The sequence below is a fragment of the Triturus cristatus genome, chromosome 8 (assembly GCF_964204655.1).
Source record: "Triturus cristatus chromosome 8, aTriCri1.1, whole genome shotgun sequence".
Classification (NCBI taxonomy): Eukaryota; Metazoa; Chordata; class Amphibia; order Caudata; family Salamandridae; genus Triturus; species Triturus cristatus.
In genome coordinates this window covers 161021592-161045364 of record NC_140591.1, presented here as the reverse complement: position 1 = coordinate 161045364, position 23773 = coordinate 161021592, and the positions used below count along the sequence as shown (strand labels likewise).

The following is a 23773-nucleotide window of genomic DNA, read 5'->3' as shown; positions in this document are numbered from 1 at the left end:
GAAAATGTTGGAGGTCACAGCCCCTATGGGCCTTGTTCCTTATTATGTTGGGCCGACCCATGAGAAGGGACATACCCTGGATTTGACATTCTCTACGATACCTATAGAGATGTTGGCTCCCACCCAGGTGCTTTGGTCTGACCACAGGCTGGTGAGATTTTATCTCTCAGAGGCTGGGAAGCCTGCCGGTGTCCCCCGGCAGTCTTTAGTGGGATTCAGGCCACTCCACCGGATTACTCCTGAACTGTTGGCACAGTCTTGTGCCGATCACCCCTGTGCCTTAACTGGGAACTTAGAGGAGGATGTGGAGCGTTTGCAGGTCTGGCTCTCAGAGAGGCTCAATGAGCTTGCTCCTCTGAGACCCCCCCGCAAACCCGGAAAAGGTGCTTCTGCCCCTTGGTTCACGGAAGCATTGGCAACCTCGCGTCGACAATGCAAGGTAGCGGAAAGAGCCTGGCGCGTGAAATACGACGCGACGGCGAAACTCACCTACAGGTCTCTGGCGAAAGCGTACCATCGGAACATCCTCGCGGAGAAGAAGGCTTATTTTGCTAGAAGAATTGAAGCCGCTTCCAACTCCTGTAAGGAGCTTTTCGCCATTGTGCGGGAGTTTACAGCCTCTCGCACAGCGCCTGCCCAGACCCCCCCTCCTGCGCCTTGGGTCAGGGCGATTGCGGACTTTTTCACCTCTAAGATCCAGCGGATTCAGGATTCCTTCCGTGTGTTGGATCCTGAGGTACCAGGTCGGGTGGAGAATGCCGCTGCTACCCGACTGAGTGCCGGTGTGGCTTTGGCAGCTTTTCCGCCTCTTTCGCTGTCAGCTTCTCTTGACCTGATGGGAGGACTAAAGTCAGGTTCCCCTCGGGATGCCTGCCCCGCAAAATTCCTGGCTAAAATGGCAGCTGTCATTAATCCACTTGTGAACCCCCTGTTGAACTGTTCTCTTGCACAGGGTGTGGTTCCCCAGTCCTGGAAGCAGGCTATGATTATCCCCCTGCTTAAAAAGCCTGGTCTGGATGTAGAGGTGTTAGCGAATTATAGACCTATTTCGCTCCTGCCGGCTCTGGCGAAGGTCATTGAAAAGCACGTGCATAGGGTGCTTGCCGATTACTTGGAGGCCCACGATCTACTGCACCCTACCCAGTCGGGTTTTCGCGCCAATCTTAGCACCGAAACAGCCCTCTTGGAAGTCTCGGAGGCGGTAAAGGAGGTGTTGGATTCGGGTGGGAGAGCGATGCTGGTGTTGTTAGATTTGTCGGCGGCCTTTGACACCGTCCCCCATGAGGGTCTGCTTGCTAGACTCTCAGAGATTGGTCTTTGTGGGACGGTGCTCCGGTGGTTTCAATCTTTTCTGGCAGGTCGTCGACAATCGGTCTGGGCTTCTGCTTGCTCCGCCGATATGTCGCCATTGGGTGTCGGAGTTCCTCAGGGCTCTGTCCTGAGCCCGACTCTTTTTAATATCTTTATGACCCCTCTGGCGGCCCTGGCGGAGTCCTTCGGGGCCCAGATCGTCTCTTACGCTGATGACACCCAGCTCCTCTTCACCTGTGAGAGGGGTGCGGACTTCGATGGAGGTAGGATCCAGGGTTGCCTTGAGGCTGTGTTTCAGTGGTTCCATCATAACAGCCTCAAGTGCAACTCGGATAAATCTGAGGTCCTCTTCTTTGGGTGCAGCTCGGACCCGGACTGGAAAGTGTGGTGGCCTGAGAACATGTTTCCACCAGCTAGTTCCTCCCAGGTAGCAAAAAACCTTGGGATTAAGATCGACAATGGCCTCACACTACGTTCGCAGGTAATCGGTCTCACAGGGACCTGCTTCGGCGTACTCCGGATGCTTCGCAAGTTCCTTCCTTTGCTATCGGATGAACATAGGAAGATCACGGTGCAGGCGATGATAGGCTCGAGAATAGATTATTCCAACGTTCTCTATCTCGGCCTGCCTGAATACCTGCTTCAACGACTACAGGTCGTTCAGAATTCGGCAGCACGTGCTATTTTTGGACTACCTCGTTGCGCCAGAGCTTCGGGCCTCTTGGAATCTCTCCATTGGCTTCCTGTCCGGAAGCGGATAGTCTTTAAATCTCTCACCCTGGCACACAAAGCCTTGTACAGATCGGGAGCAAAATATCTCCAGGATAGGTTGTCTTTTTACCGTCCGGCCAGATCGCTCAGGTCGGAAGCCTTGTTTTTTGCTGTAGTGCCCCGCGCGAAGAGAGCTCGCATCGGCGGCCGCTCCTTCAAATGCTTAGCGCCTCAGCTGTGGAATAAATTGCCTGTGGCCCTGCGTAGCACTCCAAACTTGTTGGCTTTTAGGAAGGGGCTTAAAACCTGGCTTTTCACTTCTTAGTTTCAGGTTCTATTAGGTTTCCTCTTCTGTATCTTTCTGTTTATTTTCGTTGTTGTGTTCTATGATTAGTGTGCATTCTAAAGCGTCGGGACACTCTTTGGAGTAGCTGTACGCTATACAAAAACCTGCATAACATAACATAACATAACATAACATAACATAACCATTGTTAACCAGTGCTAAAGTGCTTGTGCTCTCTTCGATAACCTTAGAGTATGGTGAAATTGGCTTACATCCAACTGGCACATTTAAGTTATTTGTAAATCCTGACAGTGACACTACATGTACCTGGGCCTGTAAGTCAATTGCTATTAGTGACCAGCAGGACTCATTGCGCTAACCACTTAAACAAGTCTTAGGCATGCCATTGCAGCCAGTGTGTGCAGTTTTCAAACTGCTATTTCAACCAGGCCAAATAAACCTCTTGCCAGGGCTAAACCTTCCTTTTTAATACATATACGTTAGCCCAAGGGTAGGCCCTAAACAGCTCATAGGGCAGGGTGCAGTGTATTTAAAAAGTTGGACATGTACTTTTAACTTTTATATGTCTGGGTAGTGAAAAACTCTTAAATTCGTTTTTCACTACTGCATGGCCTACCCCTCTCATAGAAAAACATTGGGTTACCTTATTACATTTAATAAGTGATAACTTTCATTTGAGAGCAGGTAGGAATGTTGAGTTTGGTGTCTTGAAAATTTTAATTTAAAACCTTCTTTAATGGCAAAGTCACATTTTAAGTCACAATTCTGAAAATGCCACTTTTAGAAAGTTGGCATTTTCTCATCCTATTCATTTGGTGCCTGCCGCCTGTATCCTGGGTCACATGACTAGGTGTAGCTGGCAGTTGGTCTTTATGTATTACTCTCAGACATTGAGCCAGAGGGGGAATAGGTGTTGGCAGGATGGGCCATCTCTTACTTGACAGTGGGGCGGAGCTGTCACCCACCACACTGGCACATCACAAAGCCTCTGCCTCAGCACACTCACAAAGGGCTTCACACTAGCTTTTTGTGCCCCCAGATAAGCTAGGATGAGGGCAGGGAGGCAGGGAGGCAGGAAATTTAAAACACCTTTGGGAGGGTGGAACCTCCAGAATCCTCTCCTATTACAAAGCTGGCACCAGGTATAAATATTGAGCTTTCAGAGCGAACCCTTCAGTACACCTACGGACCTGTGAAAGACTCAGATGGACTGCTGTGCTGCTCTGCTAGTGGCAGATGGACTGATACTCAGATGCCCTGCTACTCTGCTGCCTTGATGTCCTAAAATCTGGACCACCAGAGTGATTCCAAGAGCTAGTTGGCTGACCTCCTGATCAAAGCCTGAGGGACAGAAAAGGCTCCAACCACCTTGAACCCTGCAACTGGACTCTGCCTGCTGTGAGACCTGGCCCAAAGTGGTGCCATCCCAGCCCTGGACCCTTAGAACTGTACTGAAGGTGCTCTGTTAGCTCAGCTGTGGTCCTAGCAGAACTGACACAGTGCAACAAATTACCTTACAGCTCCACTTTGGAACCACTACTGCAACCTCAATGCAGGACTTGGCATTGCAGCCCAACAACTCCTCGGAACCACTGCTGTGTGATACATCCTCGATGCTGGACCTCACATCACAGCCCTGCAGCTCATTAGAACCGCCGCTGTGCGATGCAGCTTTGAAGCGTGAATTCGCCATGCAGAGATACCAGTATTTAGGGTCTTTTGTTCAGTGGGCATAATTGGTCCTTGCATACGGCCCACACTTTATCGCGGTTGGACTGAACGAGTGACTTCGTCCTGCTCCGGTGCCTCCAGATAATCACAGTTGGCGCTTTGTGCTTTTAAGTACTATTTTGAGCTAAATGTTTTGTTGAAAAATGGCCCTTTATGCTTGATCACCCCCAAATGCTTTGCCTTTCTCTTCCTACTTTTGCTGAATTTGTTTAGTTGGCCTTACAACTCTGTGCACTTTACCACTGCAAACAAGTGCTAAAGTGCTTGTGCTCTCTCCCTAAAACAGGGGATGATTGACTTATCCACAATTGGAATATTTAATTCACTTATAGGTCCCTAGTACAGTGCACTACAGGTGCCCAGGGCCTATAAATTAAATACTACTAGTGGGCTTGCTGCATGGATTGTGCCACCCACTTACGTAGCCCTTTAAACATGTCTCAGGCCTGCCACTACCCTTGTATTGCACATAAGTCACCCCTAAGGTAGGCTCTATGTAGCCCAAAGGGCAGAGTGCTTTGTGATTGATAGGTAGGACATGTACTTTTAAGTTCTACATGTCCTGGTAGTGAAAAACTCCCAAATTTGTTTTTCACTACCGTGAAGCCTACCCCTCCCGTAGGTTAACTTTGGAGATTCCTTGTTACATCTAACAGGTGTAATTCCCAAATTGGAAGGAAGTAAAACTGTCATATATAGTTCTTATGGAATTGTAATGACAAATCCTCTTTAATGGTAAAGTCGAATTTATCATTGCCATTTTAAAAATGCCACTTTTAGAAAGATGGCATTTTTCTGTTCTTAGCCCTGTGTGTCTGCAGCTTGTCTCTGATACACGTCTAAGGTAGGTGACATGCTGGGCCTTCTGCATTCCCTCTAGACATCTACACACAAATGGAGCTTAGGTGTGACATGATGGACCATGCACACCCTGATGGACTATCCTGGGCAGGATGGGAGGGAGGAGCTGGGCACAGTCTCATATTTACACCTGATTAGGCTATGTCCTGTCGCCCCTGTAGTGAGTCTGGAGCCAGGGCAGGAAGGGTGGACCTCTGTGTACTTCAAAGCCCCTCTTTGAAGTCTCTCCCTCTTGAAAGGCCCCACAGGGTATAAGAAACGGACTTCTGGCCCCACCACTTCAGTACACTTTTGGACCTGCACATACTCTGCCAGGAAGAAGGACTGGTATGCTGCTGAAGAACTGCCACTTTCTTGCTGTGCTGACCTGCTACCTGCTTCCCTCCTAGCCTGTGTGAGAAGGACTGGACCCACATCACTTGGACACAGAACCAGAGTGACTCAAGGGGCTAGCTGGCTTGCCTCCTGTTCTGAAGTCTCAGGGACATCAAACACTTCCAATTCACCTGCCTCAGCACTGGGACTCTGCCATCTGTGGGTCTGCCCTGCCAGGTAGTGCCAATCCAGTCCAGGGCCCCTGAGAAGTGGGTTAAAGTGCTGCTTTAGCAGAATCCATGCATCGCCATCGATGCAGCAGCTCAGAACCGGCACATCTCTACAACTACAGATGCATTGCATCTGTTGCAAGGATTGGTTCTGATGCATCACCAACTGAGCGTAACTGCGGCACCATTTCCGACACATCTTTGAATTTGCACAGCTCGGAGCAGATGCATCCCCTTCTTTCGTTGGATCAACGATGATGCATCGCCTGAATCTGTAGATCGTCAAAGACGCATACCCTCCTCTGCTCTTTGCATCTCATCCTCTATGCAAAGAAGGCACTTTACAGTGGGCCAAGGCTGGTCACTGTATCTGACTCACACTCAATCCTGGTCTATCTGAACTTTCAGATTTGACCTGTTCTGACGCGACCAGATCACCCTAGTTGGCCCTTTATGCTTTTAAGCACTAGATTTCAGTTTCTTTTCTAAAAATTCATACCTCCAGTTCGACTTATTGGATTTTTGTCATTCTAGTCGTTTTTTGCTCATTAAATGAAGCTCTATTTGTCTAACTAAGTGTGGTATCTTTTTGTGTGGCATTTACACAGTTTTACTGTTTGAAGTGCAGCACAAATACTTTACACATTGCCTCTTAAATTAAGCCTGCTTGCTCTGTGCAAAGCTATCAGAGGGTAACTTTAAAATAAAGTTTTTTGACACATCAATTCATGTTGTAATTTATGTTTGATGTTAACACCTCTGACAGCCACTTAAACAATTGGTGAGATGCTAAACACAAAGCAGGATAATTATTCCAACCACCTCATCGAAAATATTGATATAAAAATTATAATTTGCTGAATTCAGAAGTACCACATGGAAACCTCTATAAAATAGTAATTCCCCTGCATCCTGTGCCAAAGGTGAGGAGCCATCATTCAGGTACCAAATACCTCATAAAAGAGAAAAATGTCAGGGAGTGGTACGGTCATTGATTGAATTCCAGCAAGAACATACAACATGCTAGCAGAAGTAATATAGTCTTCTTTCCAGGGAAGTTTTTTCTTGTTGAGGGTATATTCACTAATCTATTTAGGTGTCTTTGCAGTTAATGCTGTTCTTCAAAGATGCTCATAGTTTTGACTGGAGAGCAACATTTCTGAGGTTTTCAGGAAAATGTAAAATAGAAAAATTATTCCTCATAAATGTAGCAATTAGATTTGTGTATTTATCTAGAAACAATAGATCCTATTAGTTGGCCATATTATTTTAGCACATGGATAGTTTTGATAACGCCTTTGTGTACATCAGAGGAATATCAAACTCTTTCCACTCCATGAGTCTGTGCCTCGAGTAATGGTTGATATCCCCTTGTAGATAGACACGCAAAGCTCAAGTGTTACGACTGATAACTGATGGACAACACTTACCACATTGCTTTTCGTCTTCCCCATTGGGACACTGCGGCGTTCCATCACACCATTGAGTCTTACTAACACATGAGCCTGATAAGCCGCAGGAAATGCCATTGAATAGGCAGTACTTTGTCACTTGGGAAGTAGAAGGAAAGAAGCACATGAACAGTGTTAGTACATTAAAACATATCTTTACAAATATATGAAGTAACATATATTTTTAAAAACAGAACTGGTGTGAGTGCATGTAGTTGGATGTGGCCTTAAAACATTACAATAAATTAAAATACTGGAGTTGGAAATAAAAACAAAAGGCCATTGACAGGCCACGGCATAGAGAGGTCAGATCATGATCGCTCAGACACCGACGCCAGTCTAGCCCCTGGAAGAGGGCACAATAATATGGCCTCTCTTCTCATCTGCAGAAGATCATGTTTACCACTTCTGTAGTGGAGGTGAGGAAGAAACTATTCTGGATCATTTAAGCTACACTTTACTTGGAAATACTCTACTAGAATTGAATCATGGAAGCAGCATAAAGTGCAGGAAATTCTGATGGGGAAGTATACAGGGTTCTTAGTGTGATAAGATGGAGAACAAAGTCACAGAAATGGGGAAAAGACCAGGTTTAATAGCATATCCTTACCAAAGTACCAAATAAGCACAGCTACCACAACAGCTGCAGCGACGAGAAGTCCAGTGGCTGCAGTGATGCAGAGAACTTTTCGAGTTTCTGTAATTCAAATACAAATATATGTTTTAAGTGTGAATAGTGATAGTAGATACCTTATATTCCTATTAGTTTAGTTAGTACATTGTTAAGGATAGTTTATTTTCATCCAGCACTGATAACTGAAAAATGCAGTATTTCCAGTTAGAGCTGGAATTGCCCATATTTCTTTATGGGTTTTGAAGCACTTTGCTACTTTGAACAATTCCCCTGACTGACAAAGTAATTTAGCAGTCTACTAATATAATTTTCTGTAGACAGGCTTAGTCCGATTGTCAGCACAGGCCACTTTAGGAATTTTCCCTGATTCAAAGAGACAGTGCAAAGGTATTGTGCAGTGAATTGTTTTGTGTGTTGAGTCGTTTCATAAATATTCACACCTTTACTAGATTCTTCTAACTTATGAACGATGTATTTGTTCCTCTGCCAGCTTATCAACATATTATGGCTTTCTTTATCCTTCTTGTTTTGGGGATTTCATTACTATCCTCCAACACCATGTGCAAGGAGGACATCCCAATATTTAAAATAACAAAGTAAACAGTAAAATACTCAATGTGATCTCCCTGAGTTAGAATCATGAAACAACATGTTCTCTATTACCAAGGGATTATCACTCTGGGAGTTCCACTCCATAACTTCGTTTTTTTGCCAATTTATCCGATAACCTGAAATCTCCCCAAAGTTATCCAAGATGTCTGATATTGTTGGAAGTGAGAGTGACAGATTTGTTGTGAATGCCATCAAATCATCAGCATACAAGGCCACCCTCTTCTCCCAACCCTGGAATACAAACGGCAAGATCTGACGACTAGCTCTGAGTTTGCTAGCAAGAGGCTCGATGTAAAGGTCAAAAAGAAGGGGGGAGAGAGGACAGCCCTGCCTTGTACCTCCTGATATGGCTATCTTCTGGCTAAGGTTCCCATTTGCCAGTATCCTGGCAGATGGATTCTTATAGATCATTGTTAGAACCCTACGAAATGCCTCCCCCAATTCATAGTTCTCTGTGACTTTATGCAGAAAGGACCAGCTCATCCTATCAAAAGCCTTTGCTGCATCAAAGGTGATTTTCACCAAAGGTGCTATATCTATTGCCCCCAGCAACTCATGAGTTAACTCATGAATCTGCCTGCCCTTAATGAAACCTTTCTGATCCGGGTGTATTAGTTTGTCTGCAACCCCTCCTAGTCTACCGGCCAGAATCTGTGTGAAAATCTTATAATCACACAACTTTGGGTCGTTCCCTGCTTTTAGCAGAAGGCAGATGGTTGCTTCCTCACAGGATTTCGGTATAACAGACCCCCAAAGAAAGATCAAATTAAATAATCATGTCAGGAAAGGGGCAACCTCATCTTTAAGGGACAAATAGATCTCATTTGGGAGGGAAGCCAGATCAGCCGCCTTCCGCCTATTCAATCTTTCTATTGCATCCACTACCTCTTCAGTTGTTATTTTTTAATTTAACAGCCCCTTTTGCTCCTCTGATAGTGTCAGAGTTGGCAAGTCCTCAAAGTACTTCTCAACTTGCTCCTCTGTAACTCCAACATCATCTGTATATAGGGTTTGAAAAAACTCTGCGGAGGCCCCCTCTATCTCCCTGTCCCTGCCCTTCTACCCTAATAGCTGTTGTTTTTGCTCTGTTTTTAATTTCCAAGCTAGGAGTTTGCCGCACCCCTCCCCACATTCATAGTGCTCAAACTTGCTCGCCTCCCATTTCCTCCTAACTATTCCCTCCAGAATACAAGACAACTCTTCCTTCCTTTCTCTTATTTCCTCCTCAGACAAGCTTACACCCTGAGTCCCTTGTCCTTGGTCTCCCTTCCGAACCAATTCTTCCAGTTGTTCCAATCTATCATCTATGGAGCTTATCTTACCCTTGACCGCCTTGTTATTAAAAGCGGCAATACCAATCACACTCCCCCTTATAACTGTCTTATATGCATCCCAGGTTACTTAGGCTGAAGTGCTCGTGCCATAATATAAAAGTACGCCCTGCTTATCTCCTTCAACTTTATCCTTACTTGTTTGTCTAACAATAAAATTCTATCCAACGTCCACCTTGTGGGAGGGGGGCAGTTTCCCCAACTTTCAGTTTCAAACAAACTGCTGAATGATCTGACAGGTGAGCTGGCAGATGTTCCACCTTTTTTACCATCCTACTTTCCCCCTCTTCAACTAGGAAATAATCAGTCCTTGAAGCGTGAGCATGTCTCCTGTTCCTAAATGTAATTTTTTGATCTCCCACCTTTTCTCTCTCCATACATCCAACAACCAAGTCATCCGTATTTGGACTGTAATAACCAGCGATGACATAAGGTTTGCCCTGAATCTTAACTTTAACTGCCACCCATCCCTCCTTGGGATCCAAATGGGCCTCCATTATTGCTGCTTTAGCTGCTTTCTTAAATATAATGGCGACCCCCTTAACAAAACAACTCTGGTTTGTGCAAATTGAGACATCCACCCATTTTAACTTCCTTATTGCCTCCTCCCATTCCGACCTTAACAAATGGGTATCTTGCAGGATAATGATCTCGCTCTCTGCCATTCACAGATATTCCTACATCTTTTGCCTCCTACTCCTTACTCTCAATCCATTTACATTCCAAAATAGTATGCTAACCAACATTGAAACTGTTTTTCATTTTTTCTCAATATGCTCCCATCACCCATGTGAAAATGTGTGAATCTATAAAGTTGTGAAACCCCCATGCCCCACCAACCCCCCCAGGAGAACCCTCCCTTTTGTTCAAAAGCAAAAAGCAGTTTTGCATCATCTCGTATTCATGGGAGGTTCTTGAGATCAAAAATCTAATGTAAAAGTAATAAGTAATTGTTTGTAAATTGGAAACCAAACATGAGAGTTTAAAGGACAAGAAATAAGTGATCCTAGATATAGGAAGTACCTGAGGGGCTAACAACGCCTATTTTGAAAATAACAAACTGGGGTATGGTAACCACATCCAGGAAAAAACTTCTATCTGGTGCACCTTCCTCTTTGTTTTTTGATTCTTCAACTGAACCGCAGTGGAGTGGTTCTACGGCGTACTCTGGAAGATTTGTGCACAGGAATGTAATAACAGTTTGCAGACTTTGGGATTTCAAGTGCTAAACCGGTAGTCAGTCGTAGTTGTTTGTGATAATATTTTCTATTTTGACTGTTTATGCACTTATCCCGTGTGTGATATAATATAAATGATAAGATGTCTAAATTTGATGATGGTCGAGAAGAGATGGCACACAATCTCTTCGGTACAGGGGCTTCCAAAGAAAAAACGACCTCAGAATTAACACAACAAAAAACAGTTTAAAAACATTATTCTTGAGACTAGAACGTTTGAAAAAACAGGAACTCAGTAGATGGTGGGACGGTATTACCCTAAAACAATACATGGAGAATGGCATGGTTCCAAGGGGTTTACGCATTTTAATCTTCCCGACCTTTGAGGACCTTAGTGATACCCTACTGAAAGAATGGGAATGCAATTTAGAGGGAGCATCACAAACTATGATGAGAATTTTGGTAAAACATGCAATGGAAAAAGGGGAACAACTCCAGGAAGAGATTATCATAATTGAAAAAACTAATTAGTGAAATGGAAGAAAAGGATCTGATTGAAAAAAATTATGCTATCTTAAAACAGATCATAGATAATCACCAGATATACCTTAAAGACAAGAAGCTTAGAAAAATTAAAAGGGACGACAGAGACTATCGTGATGGAAGAATTTATACCTTCCATAAAAAATTTGATAATGTACAAGGGTTGGAGGATAAGAAGAGAAATAGAGAGGATAAGGATGAGGGTGAAGATACTGGTTCCATTAGCAATACATCTGTCTCGTCACAGGGAAGTACTGCCTCAACCTCCATGGTAAATAATGTCCCTTTAGGGGAAGGGGCCTCGTCTTTTCAGAAAGAACTAGCAAAATTGCGTATCTCGAGCCGACTCGAACAAAAGAAAGAACAACAAAAATCAGACGGGGAGGGAGGAGGGCAAAAAGCAAACCCCAAAAATACAATCGGAAGAATGGATACTCAAACCAGAACCAAGAAGGGCAATATCAATTAATCACAAGCAATGAAGCTGTTACCACAGATGTTGATGATGATTGTCATTTGAAGATTGTTAATCTTTCTAATAAAATGCTGGATAAAGATGAGATGAATGTCCTTAGTAAGGATTTAAACTTTTGTCCAACACAAGGTGGGGATCTGGTCAATGCTCATGTAGATCTATTTAAGTTTGTCAGGATGTTAAAACTTCGTGACTTCTTTGCTAATAGACCACAAGAATCTATCAAGGGTATACCCCCACGAGAAGCAGACTCTCACACAATCGCTGATGTCAGAAAAATACAATGTCTCCTGTTTATTTGTGATGATGACACTAATGATATGTCCACATTATTACATGATTTTGAAATTAGACAGGACGGAGACGCGGCTAGTGGTTTACGTCCCAAATCCAAATTCATACCAACTTTTGGTTATGACTTGAACATCGACGTTTTCCATAAGAAGATGTCAGAGGAATTATCTGCATTAGAAGCACCAAAAAAAATACAAGCCTAAACTAATACAGAACATCTTCCTTAGTGAAAGATTGGCCCTTCAACGCCTAAGGGAGGATACCACCATTGTGATACGAGAGGCAGACAAAGGGGGTAATGTGGTCATCATGAATCGCCTTGACTACCTCAATGAAATTAATCGACAATTGTGGGATACCTCGTGTTATAGACGCATTACACATAACCCTATCCCTAATCTCATCACCACTATAAATGGCAGACTTATTGAATGGAAAGACGTTTGTTTGATCTCGGAGGATGAATATAGATACCTCAAGGTTGATTGTCCATCATACCCTTGTATTTACGTTTTACCTAAAATACATAAAGGAGGTCCCTTCCCCCCCAGAAGACCAATTATTTCAGGGGTGGGATCATCCACTGAGAATTTATCCAAATTTGTTGATGTTAAACTGCACAAATTTGTACTTGATCTTCCATTATATGTAAAAGACAGCAAAGATATATTGGTCAAGTTTAGAAACTTCCAATGGTTGGACGAACTCTTGTTTGTGACTCTTGATGTCGTAAGCCTATATACCTGCATTGATAAGCAATATGGGATTATGGCTATGCGCTCTTTCCTGGATAGAGATGGGGCGGAACTTTATGAATACAATGAAATGATTGTTGAGATGGTTGACATTATCTTAATGAATAATTTCTTTCTACACGACTCTAGCTGGTACCAACAGAGCAAGGGCGTTGTGATGGGTTCCGGGTTTGCTCCCTCGTACGCCTGCCTCTTTATGGGGTGGTACGAGAAGGAGCATGCCTGGGCCCGAAGTGCCTTCCCCTGGACGGATTTTATTGTGTTTTGGGGGAGGTACATAGACAATATTATTTGCCTTTGGTCTGAGTCGGTTGAAATGTTACAACAATATTTTGAGTACCTAAATGACAATATTTTTAATGTTAAATTTACGATGTCCTATCACAAGGACATCATCAATTTATTAGACATAAACTTCTTTATTGAGGATGGGATGATACAAAGTCAGCTATACAGAAAAGAGACAGCGTGTAATGCGATGTTACATGCATCCAGTGCCCACGCTAGTTCGGTCATCAATAATATTCCCTTTGGGGAAATGACCCGCATTAGGAGAAACTGCAGCACGGAAAAAACGTTTCTTTCTAACATCAAGGCGACTAGGGGAAGATTTGAAAAAAGGGGTTACAGTAACAAACTACTAGATAAAGCTGAACAGAGAATCCTTGGTACAAACAGGGATTCCACTTTGCTTGACAGACACACTGTACGGGATTCCCCAAAAAATGACAACAAAATGAGGTTTATTACTCAGTATACGACTTACAGTAATAAGATCTTTAATGCCTTACACAAAAATTGGCATCTACTTTCCTCGGTCTCCGGATTAAAGAACCGGATTAAAGGAGTGTATCACGGAGAGGCCGAGCATTACATGCCGAAGAGGGACCTCTTTGAGAAAACAACTCTGCCCAAGCTATGTTGTGACTCCCCCCGGAAATGGCAATTGGATACCTAAGAAACCTAACGTTTTTTTCACTTGCAGTCTCTGCAACATTTGCAGCAGTGGAAAAAATAAAACAACGTCTTTTTCCTTTAACAGTCCACGAATCTATAATATTACCCATTTTATCAACTGTATTACCACTCACGTGGTATATATCGTGGGATGTGAATGTAACATCATATATGTGGGGAGTACTACACGTTGTTTAAAAATCTGAATCCAGGAACACAGGAGAGCACTAATCAAAAGGGACACCAGATACCCCATTACTGAACACTATAATAATAAACATAATGGTAGTAATACCTTCTGGTTTCATGGCATCGACCACGTACCTCCAAGTAAGAGGGGGTCGAACCGTGAATTGGTGCTCAGGCAATTGGAGTCGAAGTGGATTTGTCGCTTGCGGGCAATTGCACAGGGTCATAATTCCGACTCCGAAATGCATTTCTTTCTTTAAGCTGTACCTTGCTAGCACTATTTGCTTTTTCATGATGGGACATCTCCCCAATAGGCACTCAGGCAATTGGATTTGTAGTGGATTTGTCGCTTGCGGGCCACTAAGCAGAGTCCATATTCTGACCCTGAATCTCATGCTTTCCCTTAGCCGTATCCTGTTAGTACTATTTTCTTCTTGATTCATGATGAGACATCCACTTAAAAACAATTAGATTCAATTATCTCTTTGTGTTATGAAACATTTGATTTTTTGGATATCATATATTTTTCTTTTTCTCCTTAGAAAAAGCTTTCCCCGATTTGGGTGCCTGATTTCGATATGACATTATACTTAGAGGCAACGTTATAACCGACCGCACTATAGCTATGTCCCTATTCTTAGGACTTATAGTCTTTCGGTTGGTTCCCGTGTCAGGCGGCAGCCTTTTAGACTTTGGTTCTCTTTTTTTGGTCTTTTTCTTTTTCTTATTATTATGTAAGTTTTGAAATCCCCTTCTCATTCTTGTTAAGAATGACATACTTTCTAATGCTGGGGAGAATATAAGAATATATAACAAATTGGTTACTTCTAAATAGCTTGTGGAATGGCAATTATTTCTCCTGACGCCTATATGCCGCCTTATTTCTTGTAAATAGGACTCTTAGGGCCCGATTCACAGAACTAACTTAAGACAAAATCCTAAACTTACTACCATTTTGGTATTCACAGAAGGCACTTACTCATTTTGGTATTCACAGAAGGCACTTACTCATTTCGGTATTCACAGAAGTTAGGATTCCTAACTTTAGGACTCCTAAATGCCTTCTGTGAATACCGAAAGTCTTAAAATTAGGATTTTTCTCAGTTTAGTAGTAGTATAGTTAGGACTCCTAACTTTAGGACTCCTAAATGCCTTCTGTGAATACCGAAATTCTTAAAATTAGGATTTTTCTCAATTTAGTAGTCCTAAATTTAGGACTCCTAACTTTAGGACTCCTAAATGCCTTCCGTGACTACCGAAAGCCTTAAAATTAGGATTTTTCTCAGTTTAGTAGTAGTATAGTTAGGACTCCTAACTTTAGGACTCCTAAATGCCTTCTGTGAATACCGAAAGTCTTAAAATGAGGATTTTTCTCAATTTAGTAGTCCTAAATCTAAACTTACGACTAATAAATTGAGAAAAATCCTAATTTTAAGTCTTTCGGTATTCACAGAAGGCATTTAGGAGTCCTAAAGTTAGGAGTCCTAACTATACTACTACTAAACTGAGAAAAATCCTAATTTTAAGTCTTTCGGTATTCACAGAAGGCATTTAGGAGTCCTAAAGTTAGGACTCCTAACTTCTGTGAATACCGAAATGAGTAAGTGCCTTCTGTGAATACCAAAATGAGTAAGTGCCTTCTGTGAATACCAAAATGGTAGTAAGTTTAGGATTTTGTCTTAAGTTAGTTCTGTGAATCGGGCCCTTATAGTTCCAATATGGCGTGCTCTCGTTTTATATTTTATAATATTATTTACTTTCGTAGCTTTGGGATTTGATATTTATCCATGCCACTATTTAATACTGAATATCTTTCATCATATTAGTTATTACCTTGCCTGTGTGCTATGCTGGTTGAAGTACAACTCGATCTATAATACCTGCCCAATGGATTCTTTATCGTTTCATCATGGCGTCCCCCGTCCCCTCTTTTTCCTTTAATTTTTCCTCGTTCCTCTAACGATCGCAAGGCACGTAATGCGCCGGACGATCACCTGACTGACACTTTCTGTGTTTACGTTTTTAAATCTCTTTATGGCGCGATATTGCCTTCTCTTGCCACGGGAATGTACTAATTTTCAAGCGGTCCGATTGTACGGGACTTCCCAGGTAAGAATGCTTCTCTTTCGTGTAATATATCTGCTAACTTGTGAAACTGCTGATCGGGTCATACTACACCCGCTACTTCAATGTAGCAGGCTTAATTTTTAGGTTTCTTTCCCTGTGTCGTGCATTTGTACCTTACGGCGTCCGTCAGTCCATTTTTTCACCCGTTTTTCGTTATTGGGGCAGTAATTAGAAGATGGGGGTTGCAACATGGGCACTTTTCCACCATACTGGACCATAAAATAGTTGGTTTCAAAAACATTATATTATATATATGTGTAACACAGTGCGTGTATCTTTGGTAAATTGGAGACGGCACCAGTGGATTATTAAGTAAATTATTTTATTATTTCCTACAGAACTGTGGAACCCTTCTATTTTTGCTCGTATCATGGAGCGCAAAAACGAATTTTAGTAAATAGACAAACTCGTCTTTTCCGAAATCTTGTGCCATATTTATCGCTGTCCAAACCTAATTCTATTAGATTGGGTAAGTTCATTTCAGATCATTATTCTAAGGATTTGCAGCATTATTTGTGGTTAAACCTACACCTACAATCCTGTTAGCTTACGATTGGATCTCGTTGTCTTTTTAATTATTACACCATGAATTGATTAGACTTAGAAATTGTTGGTCGTTTTTCAGTTTTTATTAAGATTTTATATGTACTAATAAGCCCTCAGAATTTGGAGTTTTTTCCTGGATGTGGTTACCATACCCCAGTTTGGTATTTTCGAAATAGGCGTTGTTAGCCCCTCAGGTGCTTCCTATATCTAGGATCACTTATTTCTTGTCCTTTAAACTCTCATGTTTGGTTTCCAATTTACAAACAATTACTTATTACTTTTACATTAGATTTTTGATCTCAAGAACCTCCCATGAATACGAGATGGTGCAAAACTGCTTTTTGCTTTTGAACTAAACAAAACACGCATTCTGTGGTGAGTGCTCAGATATTCTCAACTATATCCCCGTGGCAATGATCCTTTGAGTAATTCTTCTTCTTTCTTTTTTTCTGATCTTCTGAGTAACCTTGTATTTTTATTTCTTTTCCTCCAAATTCACATTCTCTGCCACTTCCTCTGTCTCTCTTTCTTCATTTTCTACTTTGCTGCCTTTGTCGTGTGGGACACGTAAAAAGGATTTTTGTAAAAAGTATTATTATAGATTTATCCCCACCTTTCTTCTTTTCTTTTCTTTCTGTTTTTCTTTCTGTTTTTCCTGCTTTTTCGGGTCTTTTTCATTCATTTATTTAATAATTAAAATCTGTTCAAGATACAATCCAAAAGAAATACAGCGGGTTGGCTTTAAAATATGTCTCTATTTTTTTAAACTAACGAAGATAGGTTTTTCTAGAAAATATTTACAGTATTGGCGTTTGTTACACTTCCAGACAAATAAAGATACATGTTTGTTTTTAATGTTTTATATATGTGCTACTTGTTCATGAAGCTTTGTACGTTCTTAGATCCCTGTACTGATAGTTGTCTTATGTAATATACTTGTTGTAACGTGTGTTGCTTTATATGTTGTATATGTCATTTATTTGTTATGTTACTTGTCTACAGCCTTGAAGAAGTTCCAGTGTGGAACGAAACGCGTTGGCTGAGTTTTAATCTCTTCACATTAGAAGAAAATAAAAGGAAACATTAAGGACTTTTGTTTGACTTGGACTCTCTCTATCTGGTGCACCTTCCTCTTTGTTTTTTGAAAAACGGGTAAGTGTTTTCCCTTTTTCGCTTCCTTTTTTTCTTTTGCCCAGCTCGACACCTCCTCAACTGTCGCGCCCTCCCCTGAAGTGGTGAAATTACTAAAAGTAGCATCCTGGCATCTTGCACACCGCTATACGGTCAAAGCAGGCAGAGAGCTCCCGACCGGACCTGGAAGCCGGCCGCCATGTTCTCCACAACAAGACACGCCCAGGGTGATAATTCCCTGGTAAAAGACTCAATAAGATATCTAGGTATTATAATTTCCAAGAATTTAGAGGATGTGGCACGGATGAATGTTGAGAAAGTAGCAAGTGAGACTAAGAAATTACTAAGATCTTGGGCAGGGCTTCCACTCTCTTTTTTGGGTAGGTCAAATATTCTAAAGATAGCAATACTACCTAAATTAATTTTTTTGTTTGCTTAATACCCTTAGAATTTAAGAAAGCTACCAGAATTGCCTGGAGGAAACCCAGCAGGGGGAAACAACAGGGTGGGAATTGCCAGCCCAGATATGTTCCATTATTGTAAAGCGTTTCAGTTCAAAGCAATGAGAATCTTATTGCAAGAAACATCAAAAGTACCCTCCGTATATGCAAGTTATGACCCAGTTAGAGGGGGACTGGTTTTTGTATAAATTCAGGAATCCGAAATTCTTTTTTTAAAGTGAAATTGAAGATACTTTCAGCAGCCTGTAAACTCTAGGCTCACATTGGGGGAGTAGTAGGAATTCCGTACTACAGCAGCCACGCCCCAATATGGGCTTCTCCGGGGACTCCAGAATGTTTGAAGGATAAGCTCTCAGGCTCTTTATCAGAAGCAGGGATAATGAGATAGAGCCAATTACTCGGTGGAAAGATCTTAGTAGACTGGGAGTAATTGTCATCAATACTGAATGGGGGCATTTCCAGATTCAAGTACTACCAACTGGCCTGCTGGGCAAGATCATTGGAGAAGGAAGTGTTGGGAAATAGCGAACTGGAAGAATTTTTTTTTAAAAGCCCTTCACAGGAAAAAAAGAGGTATCGGACTGGTACTGGCTGTTCGTGCTTGCCGGAGAAGAGGAGTTTACTCTTCCTACAGAGATCTGGAGGAATGATTTGCCGTCAGGGGACGTACCAAGTCTCTGGCAAGTATCTATGTTTACTATATATTATGTTGTCAGTGCTGCCTCACTGAGGAAAAGCCATTTATTCACGACACATAGGGCATATTGATCACCGAAAAAGCTGACAAGGATGAACAATTAAGTGTGGGGAGGAAGAAGCCGATGATCTGCATATGTTTTTCCGCTGCCCCAGCCTCCAGGTGTATTGGCATGATGTAAGTGTGGTTCTCGCAACAGTACTGGGTATGAACCTGGAGGTAAGCATAAGCTTAATTTGGTTCGGGTTTGTGAATGAGGAGGAGTTCAGGGTAACGCTGGGTAGTAAGAGGAGGACTCTGATGTTTGTGTTGATAGTGTTAGCCAGACACGAGATCTGCATTAAGTGGATAGCTCAGCACCCCCTTTTGAGGAGGGAGTGGTTGGATTCAATACGAAGGGTGCGAACGCTGGATCGGAATAGGGAGGGTATTAGAAGCTTGATTTTTGGGATCAGAATGTTTTGTTTAATTTATCTTCATGGGTGTGTTAAGCTTTTAAGTTGTAATACTGATGCAAATGTCCGAATATTAAGCAATTTTCAATAAGTCCCGGGTAGAAGGGATTAGGACTGGTACTCCCAGGCCCTTTTCCGTTTGGACCCTATGGGACAGGAAGATTGAGGGCTTGCGTTTTGTCATCTCACCGATTGGAGGGAAGAGCAAGACCTTGCTTGCTTCTAGTTGGATAATTGCACAAATGAGGAAAATAAATAAACAGCATGTTCTCAAGCCCATACAATAATCCTTCAAGTGATACTTTGATAAATTCTCATGGATCTTTTCTGAAGAATGTGAAAAAGCATCAGAACCCCCCACCCCTCTTTATTCCTTTGCAGACAATCTTGTGCAGAGAAGTCTTTGATCCATTGTTTAATTATCAAGCATCCAGGGACACAATGACATATGTTTCAAATGCAAGGCCATTTATCTGACTAGATCTCCTCCCTTCCCCCCCCACACCATTTGAGGTGTGGAATTGGGACTGCATAGTGAAAAGAAAATAACATAGGAGGCTCGAAATATCCATCATGTTATGTCCACCTAATGGTCTCCATACTACATGCAACAAAGTCAGAGTTATTTTCTTGAGGGGTCAGTATAGCCTCAGTGCCCTGATGTAGCCGGCTCTACCAGCCATTAAAAGACTGAGAAGACCTTTAATGGCCAGTAGAGACCGCTACCGAGGGTTCTAAGGCTATTAGAACATTTCACCACCCGGAGGCAGAATGTTCTAATTTGTAAAACAAAGGCGGTCTCCGTGAGGATTTTGTTCACAGGAACAGCTGTGAACAAACATTGGAATGTTGGAGCTCTGGGTTTATACCAGCCATTATAAGCCCGGAGCACTCCATTATTTTCAGTGGTGCTCCCAACATTCCAATGTCCTAATACTGCTATATTACGATTTAATACTGCTTTCCGTGCTGGAAGCCAGATTGTATACACATACTATAATGAAGGTGGGAGATAAAATAGAGGATGGTTAAATCCATGGGAGGAGTCACATTTGGTTGCCTTTCTCCCGCCTCATTATTGATGGCCTTCAGTGTTTTCTTGTACAGGGTCTTCTCCGTATTAGATACAGCATTGGATGTGTTCTTCACACTAATACACCAATGACCTAAATGACAGCCCATAGTACAAACCTAGTCTATGAACTTCCATTGAGGAACCCAACAAGCCCACGAAAGTGACAGTACTAACTGTAGCTTGGATCTGCTGGAGTCCCAGGTGAGTTACTTTCTGTACCACAAACTTAAAACGAGAAGTTCAAGAGACTGGATTAGAAGAAGTTGGTGTGCCTTGATATGGATGACCATATAAATTCTCATAAAGCTATGTGTTCACAGTTATGAAATCTCCAGTGCTGCATACGGTGTCTCTAGGGCATCCACAAGAAATGGAAGTGTTCAAAGGAGCTTCAGATTCAGAAATATTATCATGTGGGCTGTACTATGCCAATGATGATTTGGAATTCCAAACTCAAAAAGCACTTTGCTTAAGCGGTCAATTCTTCACTCTTTAAGATTAAGTATATCAACTCTGCCTCACATTGCCCCCATTTTAAGACAAACAGTTGATAGGCAAATTATTTTTCTATTCAACATCTTCATTAAAGATCCTACTAATAGTATCACCTATTTAAGACAAAAAACAAATATATTTATCATCCAAACAGTCCTACAAAGACCAAATGGCACTAGTTTCAGAAATGTTTTAATTACTTAAAAACCTCTGTTGATGGCTTCATTGTTCGTGTTAGCATAGTATTTTGCTTTAGATGATGTGATGAGCTGTCTGTATGTTGCATGGAGGAATTTTAAGGTCATGCAGTCCTCTGGAGCTCTGTTTATTTTCTATTTTCTTTCTTGTCTGTGAATGGATCATTTATTGACAGCAGGGTCTTTAGTGTACCCGGGTGCTGAAGTCTTTAGCTTGCATTTGCCTGTTTCATTTGGGGTAGATATCGACTGGCTATAAGGCAATCATAATTTCTGCATTTTGTGGGTACAGCTGTCAGATTTACAATGTGCAGAATTACAAAATGAAACGGGTGAAATCTAAGAAAAATTGTAAATAGTCACCATGACTACTGTATATTCCTTAGACAATGGTACGTTGAAAATAATGCCAGTGGAAATTGTAACTTAGGGTTTAAGAGCTAAGTGAAAGGGCTGTGCAAAGCCCACTGGGCTCTGATGAGAAACTATAGCTTACACACATAGTGGACGTCTTAATATAATGAATATTTTATGTGGTCAACGATTGAAGGATCCTAGCACCATGACAAAACTACTTCCTAAAGTCTAGGTGGGCTTTAGATCTTAAAAAGTAAATGCCACTTTCTTAAAAGGTCAAATGGCAACAAAGACAAGAAGATATTGACTCTTTAAATTGTTTCAAGAAGGAATATACCAATCCTAGTACCGGGATAGTAGTAAACAAAATTTGTTCAGTTACTGAATGTGATTTTTCTGGCTGTTTCAGATATAAAGTATCTGCTACGCCTTTAAAAGGAACCTGTATAAATTGGCTACTGGACATTTATATTGCGAGAAACGATTGTGACCCAATGAAATTAACAACTATTTATCTGTACATATCAGTGATAAGCCTAACTTCCAAATTTAATCTAAGTTCTTAACAATACTGCTGCTGATTCCAAACTAGGAGCTAGATGTACAAACAATGTTTTGGGTGGTAAACACTCCAAATAGTAGTTTGCAAATACAATAATATTTGTTTGCAATGTGACACATCCCAATTTGACTGACTCCTAAAATGGGATTGTGAATGGATACTGATTCGCTATTTGAAAGAGGAATTTTGTTGGCATCAATTCTAAATACCTAATCGGTATTCAAAGTATCAAAGATTTGCAACCATAATTCCAGTTGCAATCCATTGAGAAACTACAGATCCCCAAGTTGGTGTGGCAACCCATTCGCAAAGAGGGAGGGGTACCCTCTGGACTCCTTCCCATTTGTAAATGAAGAAAAATGTGTCAAGGAGAGTAGACACTAGTACGGTGGGCCACTTCCTACTCTCACAGATGCTTTAAAAAAAATATATATATTTATTCACAGCCCTGTTTCGTTTAAGGAAAATAGGCTGTTTTGTTTGGCTTTTTAAAATTGAAACACAATCACATACATGGTGTTCTGCTAGCCCTTGCAGACCATCATCCCTGTGATTGTGGTTAATCAGAGTGAGTCATAATTTGCGACCTATTTCGTGCATGTATTAATGAGATAAGCCAAACTGCACCCAACTTAGATTTGGAATTTTGAGAAACAACCCATTGGTAACATAGTTCAGTTCTCGAAATTCTACACTAGTGTCAAACATTCTGGCCGCTAACTGCTAGATTTTAGAACATCTGGCCACAACAGCCTTCCGCGCAAGACGTTTTTTCTTATTTACTAAATAGTTCTCACAATCAGAAAAAATCTGAGCAATACAAGTGCTGTCCACTTCATTATCATCAGCCTGCCCTTGCATCAACACCGCATCAATAGCTCCCTCCGCCTCAGTCGCTGCATGAATGGTTTGAAAGGGCTACGATGCAGGTGAATAGGAGCAGAACCATAGGGTGTTTTTAAATTTGAAAAGGTTTTCTCCACTTCACTCCAACAACAGATATCTTCAAATTGAACAACAAGACCAGCTTCCAACTCTCTAACACGTCTGAATTTACGATAAATGTGAACTGCGTTGCATCTGTTCAATGAATCATCAACGGAACCAGTGGCATAATGAAACTTGAGGACCCTCAACCCGCTGCAAAGTAGATGGACGGGGCATCCCAAGCTGCGAACCCAGTCCGGCAAGAACCCGATGCGCATGCACAGTGATGGAGCAAGCCCCCTGGATCTTTGGACCACCCCGCACTGCGGGGGCTATTGTTATACCACTGGATGGAACGGACGATGGCTTAGCATTGACAGGTCATTAAAGCCACAGGAGCAGCTAGCTTCACACTTTCAGCTCTCAAACTGCCTCTTCCTTCACTAGAAAAGATGCCAAATCAGATGGCAAAACACACATTTATTTCAAGGCACAGAACCACAAAGTATGAATGTTATGTGTAATCTACTCAGCCAGTCACGTCCTTTAAGCAAAAATCCCAAATGACGGCATTATAAATATATTAATATGAATGAAGTGGTTCCTCTTAAAGCCCCTTCCTTCTTTCAGGCTGCTCAGCTAGTAGAAAAGTACATCTCCTGAGCTCTCATTTTTCCCCATCTTCAATAATTATTTGCTATTCAAATTTTAATACATTATTTCCTTAAATGTTCTACTTGTTACTGTCATTCACGTCATTTTGGGTTTCACTGCATGCACCTTCTTTCTTGCATTTGAGGGACCTTTACGTTAACCTCTGCACTTTGCACTCCTCCAACCTCCATTACTAGTCAAGTG

The 23773-nt window shown here is 41.9% G+C and overlaps 1 protein-coding gene across 2 annotated transcripts in view; it reads right to left on the bottom strand.

Annotated features, from left to right (window-relative positions):
• TMPRSS2 (transmembrane serine protease 2) overlaps positions 1 to 23773 on the bottom strand; it is a 418330-nt gene that overhangs the window by 141533 nt on the left and 253024 nt on the right. For both annotated transcript variants that reach the window (XM_085621226.1, XM_085621227.1), the window contains 2 exons: positions 7528 to 7614; positions 6897 to 7016 (listed from right to left, as the gene is read on the bottom strand). In XM_085621226.1, coding sequence (XP_085477352.1) covers positions 6897 to 7016; positions 7528 to 7614 — 207 coding nt within the window. The remainder of the gene's footprint in view (positions 1 to 6896; positions 7017 to 7527; positions 7615 to 23773) is intronic.